Source organism: Papaver somniferum, chromosome 5, assembly GCF_003573695.1.
Source record: "Papaver somniferum cultivar HN1 chromosome 5, ASM357369v1, whole genome shotgun sequence".
Classification (NCBI taxonomy): domain Eukaryota; kingdom Viridiplantae; phylum Streptophyta; class Magnoliopsida; order Ranunculales; family Papaveraceae; genus Papaver; species Papaver somniferum.
In genome coordinates, this window is record NC_039362.1 from 149,675,580 (window position 1) to 149,685,087 (window position 9,508).

Genomic DNA, 9,508 nt, shown 5'->3' on the forward strand with positions numbered 1-9,508 from the left:
TAGGAAATTTCTCTAATTTCCCCTTATATTATATATGCCTCCAAGAGGATAAAAAAAATTAGTCGGTCCAAATGTGTTAAGAGCGCTGTGAAGAGTCATATTTATCATCACTTAACAAAGAGATAGTCATCAATAATGAAGTTTGACCTAACTTACAGTTTGAAAAAAGAATGAAGACTGAATTTAATCCTCGTCGGTCTCCTCATCATCATCATTGTTTTCTGCATACCTCCATCCATCCTCGTCCACATTATCATGATCCTCCTCTTCAGTTTCTTCACTATCTTCTTCCTCATAAGCTTCTTTGCTCGGCAACGGTTTTCTAGTTAAGCTATAATTTGTAGGAACAACGGCCGGTGCTTTCCTCTGAGGGACAACTTTTGGAGTTACAGTCTTAGGGACTGGCTTTGTTTTGGCTCGTTTGACATTCTTCCCACTGCTGCTTTTTCCACCATACATATCTTGGTCACTGCCTTCATCCATTTCATTGTCAGCTTCACGAGCTCGTTTGCCAACATGCTCTTCAGGGTTGTGACCAGGGTGTTCTCTTCTCAGATGGAGGTTGAGCTTATACTCATGAATGTATGATTTATCACATCCTTCATAAGGGCATGCGTAAGGACGGTCGGAGGAAGCAGAGCCATAAACAACCGCAGGAGGTTTTGCAGCAGCAGGTGTCTTCTCAACAGGTGGGGTATGTTTAACGGGATTATTTGGAGAATTCTGCTATGGATAAACGGCAGGATCAGGAAAACTTAATTGACTAAATTAGAACATATTTCCCTCAATTTACGACTGTATTCTCAGTAAGAAGTACAACAAGCAACGTAAAAACTAAAAAGTGAATTTGTGGACTACAAAAACCAAAAGTACAAAATCCAGAGAGGAACCAACCTTTTCATGGTGGGACTTAATGTGCGTTTTCAGCTTGTACTCGTGAGCATACCTCTTCCCACAATCAGCATATGGGCAAATGTGATAATTTTCTTGCGAATGGGTCCGCATGTGTGCCCTTAAGTTGAAATCCAACGAGAAAGCCTGCATTCAGTATGAAATCATATATTACCTATACAAGCCTAATTGTTTAGCTATTGCATCTCACTCTACAAGATGAAAGCTTATGGAGCATTGATAAACTCCAAATATGAAAAGATCATGGTTGCAGAGAAAGAGAGAATCACCTTCCCACAACCTTCATGAGGACATACAAAATCCCTCTCTCCTGTGTGAATAAGAAAGTGCCTTTTCAGCTTGGAACTATCCAAAAATTTCTGCAACAGAGAAACACAATCTCATATTGTTGATGCCAGAAAGGTAAGAAAGAATAAATGTTATATCATGGGCAACTGATTCAGGAACAAATGTCCCATAGAATCATGCACAAATAATCTAGTCATATGCAGGCAAAACAACTTAGAAATCCCAGAAACCAAGTAACTTTCGGATTTCTTCATAGTCATGGACCACGATTTAGCCATTGTCTCAAAAAAATAAGGTAAGAAAAGTTTTATGCAGTAACCATATAAGTTTTTTACAAACCACAGTTGATAGAAAAATCAATTGCTATTAGATAAAAGCATGGAAACAATGAACAAAGAAAAGTTCAGAAGTTTAAAGGTGTTTCATATCAATACCAGGGAAAAGATCTCGGATCAATCAATCCCGTAGGGAATTTGATCTAAGGCCCGACCAATTCTAGCCTATAGGTGCGTAAAGCTATCCAACTAGGGAACTACCCAAGCTTTAGAAAAAATATCAACGAGTTCAAAAAGCAAGAATTTTATGGATTCACCAGGAAATCTTATACAAGGAGACATAACTATTAGCTAACAGATATAATCGTACCAAGCGAAGCGGTGTCTACAGACAAATATCAGAATGTAATTCCATGTGTCATAATTTTATTCTTGACCAAAATACAGCTTAAAAAGTATTGAATAAGGTGAAAATGATGAATACGTTACCCTTCCACATCCCTCATAATGACAAACATATTGTCTCTCCCCATGGATGTGAGAATGCTTCCTCAGAGCCCCCGCATCAATGAACGTTTTACCACAGCCATCATAACTACAGAGAAATAAAACTTCTGTACTTGGTTCTGGTTCTTGTTCTTCTGCACGTGGTTCTTTAACTTTTGCCTTTAAGCCCTTTAACGTATCCTCTGCAAGGAAAAAAGAAAGAAATAGATATATGAAACATCAATATAAAATTGCTTGATTAAAAGTGAGCCCAATCAGATTCCATTAGAGATGATTTCACTGGAAAATTATTGGTTTTTCCATACTATTCCAAATTCCAGATGGGATCTTTCTCAGGACCCTACAAAAATATTAATGAACAGCTCAAACCACTAAATTATATGATAAAACATGCTGCTACACTCAGATGAAACTGGCACATGTCAGAATCATCAAACTGTATAATGCACTCACAAGATACTACAATGCTGATGAAGAAATCTTTGCATAATAATAATAAAAGAAACAATGGGACTTGTTAACTGATAATACTCATGTATCACAAGATCAAGATTCCTTCAGCATATACCATCACAGCAGAAAGAACATTCTGAGTTTGTGTTTAACAATTTGTTCCATAAATAAAACCAGATGTTCTGTTTTTTCCCTATGTATAAGATACTCATATGAAAAAGAGACTCAAAGAACGATGATTACGGTTTTTGCAGAGCTATAAAGCTAGTTATATGATATTTGGTAGTCATTCTTCTTTTAGATTTACTATTAAAAGCCTCCACCGCTGCATGCACAGACACAAAAATTCAATATCAATCAATTACCAAACAAAGACACCAAGATCACCAGTTCTCCTTTAATTTCTAACAGTAAGGAACCATAAAGATGATCTTTCCATCACAGCCCAAAGAATCTAAGTTATCTGATTATTCCAGGAAAATAGTGATTAAAAAATCCTAAATTTCTTTCAGCTGCTGTAACCGGTCTTCCACGTCCCAATTGTTCTATATCTCAGCATACTATGTCTCTCATCTAGGACCAACAGAACACTGCTTCAAATTCTATAATTCAGATTTTCATTCAGAATACCTGAATTTTTGAACTGACCAAAAAATTTGTTTTAATATTAAAAGCCTATTTAAACACTTGCTTAAATGTCTTCATCCTCTTCTCAAAACTATAGTAAATCAATCACTACTCTCAATCCCACCGCAGAGTACAAACAAAAGCAACATGAATATACTACGTTATTGCACCATCCAAAAGTGGTAAAATCTATAAAAGCTCTACCACCCGTCTGCCACAAATATACAGCACTCAATAATAGGAAAATAGTTTCTACTTAAATTTGCTCCTTAAACACTTGCCCAACTAGGGAGTGGAAATGCAACAAAAAAACTTATCTGATGTGGTGTTTCTTTGCTACAGACAATAAAAAATATTTGCTTTGCAATAAACATATGTAGAGTGCCTATTATCGTGTATTTACAACGGCAATAGGGACACTCACATAGAAAAGCTAGGGGAGACAATGAGATTAGATACCCCAGTAGTCCTAGCCATAAACGATAAATATGACATTGTAGTGGTGACTATCGAGTCTATCGACCCATGCAATGATTTCGACACTACATCTATTTTATTTGTCAACTACACCCACGTTCTGATTAATAATGCGAAAAACTCTAATAACCTACATAGCGTAAACAGGGTAGTATGCTCACTAGCTCCCTAGGGATCAAGATTTCCAAGCAGGGACTTCTTGTTGGAAACTATAATAATTTAGTCATCATGGTGATTGTCACGTAGGAGTTTTTATCCCGAGTTGGATTTGGGATGTGCTCCAACTCCAACAGACAAGCCTACAAACGAGTTGCCTAGGACACTAGTTTTTAATCCAATATCCAATAGTTCTTTTAAAAGAGAGGCAAACCCACCTAAACAGAAATCTAATGGAAGATATGGGAGAGAAAGTGTAAATATCTCCCTGAAGAAGAAGTTAATCGATCCAACATTAGCTGCAAATATGTGACTTAAAGAGCCCTCCCTAATGCGAGACCCAGAATACCAGTACCTGTGTCTTTCCAAGAATTAAAGTAGTTGCTCTCTTTTTCTAAAACACTACTATTTTACTTTTACAAACTAGACTCTAATGCTTGTCATACATCTAATTATGTTCTCCCTTTTCTTTTCCTCGATATATTGAGAAGTTATTTAGAGATGAATGAGAATAATGCAAAGCATACCTGTTACCCATTTCAAAATTTTGCACTTCCCTCCAGTTGAGATAACATCTTGGGGTACCCTGATATAAAATTACATCAACCACTGGAGTCAAGCAATGGCGGAGAAAACAATAGAAACTACTCGAAATCCTAAGAATAATTTTGTGATCGGCTGCAAACATATAGTAAAGGAATCACTGAATACAAAAATCTTAGCATGTCATATACTCAACCACGCTACCATCAAGGAGGAAAAAGAAATAACTCAAAATTGATATATGAGACAAGAGTTTATCACAAGTATAGGCATATCTATAGAAAACTTTATAGTTTATAGGGATCACAAAATTGGTTTACTGGAATAACCTAGAATATTCTAACCAAACTAAAATCTTACAACTGGAAGCCAAATTAGACCTAACTGAATAAACTGCAATTTGCAGAACAGTCATTATTAATTTTATAGGTAACTCAACTGATTTTATACAAACTGAAATTAAGAAGTTGAATAACGCAAATTCATTGGGGAAAAAAGTATTCTTTCACATGGTATAGCGATGAACTGGTTACAAGATTGCAGTAGATAAGTAATTGAAAGAAACCCTAAAAAACAGAATAATTAATTTAAGAAGATTCTCACCATTCCTTAAACCATCTGGTAGCAGGAGCCTTAGATTTTGGAATTGCGCGTTTCTCATATAAGTGGTAATTCTCCATCATGAATGATTAGGGTTTTGTAATATCTATATACAGAGAGATTGGGGCAGAGAGAATAAGAGGAAATTAATCGGTTGGGAGTATAGAACGAGGAGGAGTTCAGAATGGGGAACTGGTTTTTGGTATGTAATCTTCTTGGCAATTAGGTGTTTACGGGTTTTCTATCTTTCTCTCCTTTCTCCATTAGATGTGTCTGTAACTTCTCGCAGCATCAACTTGTTTGATTCCAGTCCGGATTGTTGTAACCCAATTATCATCATCACCACGTGTTCGGAAAAGCAATTTTTTTACACTTCTTTTACACTGTTAACGCTTAATACTTAATAGGGCTAATAGCTACAAAAAACAAAAAAAAATTGAGATATTTTGTAAAAGGACTGGCCCTTAACCATGTTGGTTCATTTTTAATATATCGCATAATTTGTGTCCCGAATACTTATCAACTCCTTATGATTTAATATTGGTTTGTCATAAAAATAGTCGGGATTTTCCTCTCTTTTTTTCTTGTTTTTTTTCCTTTAATATTTTATCGCCGGAAATTTGCTCAAACGAAAGAAATATAATCTTAACTTCCAGACACTTTTTTTTATTTAGGTTCATTGCTTATAATGAGATAATGCTTTACATGAACATTGAAGTTTAAATATTTTTTGAAAATATGTCGTCAGCAGCGCTCATCTCTGTGAAATCAACTAATCAATATCGCCCATAAAAGTCTTCCCATGCTCCTATTTCGCTCCAGCTGACTCATCTATCATGGTCATGTTTTCGATCCTCCAAATAGACAGAGAATAATATTTTTTTGCATCGAACGGATAATACAAACTCTCCAATGTGACATGATTTTCCTGTAATTTTTCAACACCTTTAGATGACAATGTTTAAAATGTGTACCAATTACCTTTTCGAAGGGATTGTATATATGCAAACCTCTGCCATTAAATCTTCAGCAAAGTATTGTGTCCAGCAGTTCGTCTTAACGAAGGCTTTGGTAACTTCAAGGACATTTTGTCACTTCCATATGTTCCTACCTTCAATTGGAATACAATCTGGCGACACATTACCTCATAAAGAACCTTGAACACATATTGTACTCCCTGATCCTATTTCAAATTTATAGGTTGTCAATAGATCTTTTACCAAAAGTTGACATCTTCTACGTTGAATATTTATAAAAAAAAATTTATGGTATTGCAGATCGTTGCTTTCTAAGATTGTAGTTTTCAAAATTGGCCTCTTCAAGTCCCACGGCTTTCTAAATTTATATATCATGTTTGTTTTTAACATTTTAGTTAGCCATATTATGTTTGTTACTAACTTTAAACTTGATGTCATCTTCTACTGTGAACTTTATGTGATTTCAGAATCGAAATAGTTATACCTCTTTCATTCGTATCAAGTAATCCGTCGTATATCCCAACAATTCTTCTTCAAAAATTCCTTTCTTTTGTCGTTTCCGGACCATCTGTAGCCATTATTATCAAACGCAATCTTTCTAATTTTTGTTGATGTTATGTATTTGCAATGTTCATTTTTCTTAAATAAATAGATTGTGTTCTAAGTTATTATATCCAAAATACTCCGGACACTGCTTCTGGTGCCTTGTTTCCTCAAATTCATCGTTGCATTCTAGACAGTATATGCAACGCCAATCATTTGCGAAGTGAGCTATTTGCGCAAGTGTGGTCAATGTATCCCTTACCTGTAATAATAATAACAACACGTCATTTTTTTTCAAGGCGTCCAGTTGTAAATGGTATGAATCTAATAGATTTGAATTACACCTCAATCTTATATATCACCTTCTTCTCACATAACATAGCAATTGAGGAAGGACAAATCTTGACCACTCTTTTCATAGGCAGAGTTAGCCAAACTATGTTTTGAAATTGTCTTACGTGGAAATTATTATTAATCCATATTTTAGTCGGCTCCTATCGAAGCCGATCTACTTAGTCATATAGAAAGTTAATCTTAAATTTTTGACCTTATTTCTTGACCAAATTATTGAAGTATTCTCAGTCGTGTTCTGCTTTGTGTGATCTACCAATCTGTATCTACTCTACCTTCTAACCCAGTGAATGAAACCTATACATGTTGATGCGTAATTTGATATTGTTGATTTGTAATCAAGAGGTCCCATGATTTGAGAATGTAAAATATAAAAAATATTTTATAAACATCGGAGGAGAAATTTAAATTTATGATTTAGAGTTTTTTATGATGATTTTGATGAACAAACATAATTTTCAAACAAATATTTTAGAATGCAAATACATTTTCTCGGTGAATAATGTTTCATATCGGTGTTTGAGGGTGAAAACAGTTTCTGCTGATTTTGGTAATTTCGGGTGTGTGGGTGAGAAACGGATTTAAATCCTAAACAATGTACTGCAAGGGAGTACTTTATATTCGAGAGATCAGTCTGTACAAATCCGGCCTAAACCAAGAAATCGCCGTTCCAGACTTGCTTCGGTCACAAAGTGAAGGAGAAGGGTTGGTTTTGGGGAGGGAAGCGAAGAAAGTGTTGAGACCAGAATAGTTGATTCTGGAAGAGTAGTTGTTTCACGAAATGTATCAGAAAGTGGGAAGCGAACAGATGGAAAGCTAGCAAATGTTTTCTGAGTGTTGTATCCTCCTGACCTGAACTTGTGTTCGGTGGAAATAGATAATGCCTATTTATACAAGTCGAAGTGAAACGTACTCTGGTCTCATTAAGAAATGGAAAACGGGTGAGTAAATGGGAGGAGGTGGTAACCGGTAACGCCTGGAATTGATGTTCCATGAAAGAAAGTGTTTCACCATTACTCCCTGTATTTACTAGCCGCCTCATCCTTATGACACTTTCTTATAACGGGCTGACACTTTCTTATAAGGGCGTAGTGTACGCCGTACGCTATAAACCTCCAAACCAATACCCAATGACCATCCCCCAGTTTGTGACATGCGTTGATGTCTCGAGTATTTTCATGGAAAACATGTAGCACGTTGTTTTTGTCTGGAAAGTTAAGCTTGGGAGACTTGCCGGCTCGGTGATGACCTTCGACGGTCGAGATTTCGCATCTTAAGAGGAAAGGTAGCAGTTGATTATTGCAACCCTTCATTTGGTAGCCAGTGGCATGAAAGCATGATCAATATGGATTTAATATGGCCTAGTTTAGGCGCGGCCAAAAGTTAGGGTTTTGGCTTTGTTTAGGCACGACCAAACTAGGGCCAAAGGTTGCCATGCGTTAGCTGGTAACCTTGGACGGCTAAGATCTGCACCTTAGATGAAAAAGTGGTCGTTGATTGTTGCAGGCCTTCGTTTTGGTAGCCGCATAAGGAAGGCCAGTATGGCATGGCCAAAACTTGGGTTTTCGGCCAAAGGTTACATGTGCTGTTTGGAAACCTTGGACGGCTAGGATTCGCATCTAGGATGGAAGGCTGGTCGTTGATCGTCGCACGCCTTCGTTTTGGTAGCCGCATAGGGAAGGACGGCATGGTATGGCGCGGCAAGGTGGTTGGCATGCCATTGGCACATGTGGCATGGCATGCCTTGGCGTGGTTTGGCGTGGCCAAAACTAGGGATTTGGGCCAAAGGTTACCATGCGTTGTTTGGCGACCTTGGACGGCTAGGATTTGCATCTAGGATGGAAGGGTGGCCATTGATCGTCGCACGCCTTCGTTTTGGTAGCCGCATGGGGAAGGCAGGCATGGTATGGCGCGGCAAGGTGGTTGGCATGCCATTAGCACATGTGGCATGGCATACCTTGGCGCGGTTTGGCGTGGCCAAAACTAGGGTTTTGGGCCAAAGGTTACCATGCGTTGTTTGGCGACCTTGAACGGCTAGGATTTGCATCCAGGATGAAAGGGTGGTCGTTTATCGTCGCACGCCTTCGTTTTGGTAGCCGCATGGGGAAGGACGGCATGGTATGGCACGGGAAGGTGGTTGGCATGCCATTGGCACATGTGGCATGGCATGCCTTGGCGCAGTTTGGCGTGGCCAAAACTAGGGTTTTGGGCCAAAGGTTACCATGCGTTGTTTGGCGACCTTGGACGGCTAGGATTTGCATCCACGATGGAAGGGTTGTCGTTGATCGTCGCACGCCTTCATTTTGGTAGCCGCATGGGGAAGGCCGGCATGGTATGGCGCGGCAAGGTGGTTGGCATGCCATTGGCATATGTGGCATGGCATGCCTTGGCGCGGTTTGGCATGGCCAAAACTAGGGTTTTGGGCCAAAGCTCACCATGCGTTGTTTGACGACCTTGGACGGCTAGGATTCGCATCTAGGATGGAAGGGTGGTCGTTGATTGTCGCACGCCTTCGTTTTGGTAGCCGCATAGGGAAGGCCGGTATGGTATGGCGTGAAAAGGTGGTTGGCATGCCATTGGCACATGTGGCACGGCATGCCTTGGCGCGGTTTGGCGTGACCAAAACTACGGTTTTGGGCCAAAGATTACCGTGCGTTGTTTGGCGACCTTGGACGGCTAGAATTTGCATCTAGGATGGAAGGGTGGTCGTTGATCATCGCACGCCTTCGTTTTAGTAGGCGCATGGGGATGGCCGGCATGGTATGGCGCGGCAAGGTGGTTGGCATGCCATTGGCACAT

At 38.8% G+C, this 9,508-nt stretch overlaps 1 protein-coding gene across 2 annotated transcripts; it reads right to left on the reverse strand.

The window, feature by feature from the left end:
• Positions 1–5,161, reverse strand: LOC113283173 (zinc finger transcription factor YY1-like). 2 transcript variants are annotated; one of them, XM_026532345.1, is made up of 6 exons: positions 4,842–5,161; positions 4,223–4,281; positions 1,965–2,164; positions 1,182–1,271; positions 895–1,038; positions 1–726 (listed from the first exon to the last, which is right to left on the reverse strand). In XM_026532345.1, the coding sequence occupies exons 1-6, from the start codon at positions 4,919–4,921 to the stop codon at positions 184–186; spliced, it is 1,116 nt and encodes a 371-aa protein (XP_026388130.1). In that variant the 5' UTR covers positions 4,922–5,161; the 3' UTR covers positions 1–183. The 2 variants fall into 2 exon arrangements, with proteins under 2 accessions (XP_026388130.1, XP_026388132.1); XM_026532347.1 differs by having other exon boundaries at positions 1–723; positions 4,842–5,155.
• Between the last annotated feature and the right edge of the window lie 4,347 nt (positions 5,162–9,508).

Excerpts from the sequence above, each read along its gene's own strand:
- LOC113283173 (XM_026532345.1), bottom strand. The coding sequence starts at position 4,921 with ATGATGGAGAATTACCACTTATATGAGAAACGCGCAATTCCAAAATCT. Across the intron at positions 4,282-4,841 it reads ACCAGATGGTTTAAGGAATG|GGTACCCCAAGATGTTATCT; the intron begins GTGAGAATCTTC and ends ATTTTATATCAG. Across the intron at positions 727-894 it reads TTAAGTCCCACCATGAAAAG|CAGAATTCTCCAAATAATCC; the intron begins GTTGGTTCCTCT and ends GTTTATCCATAG.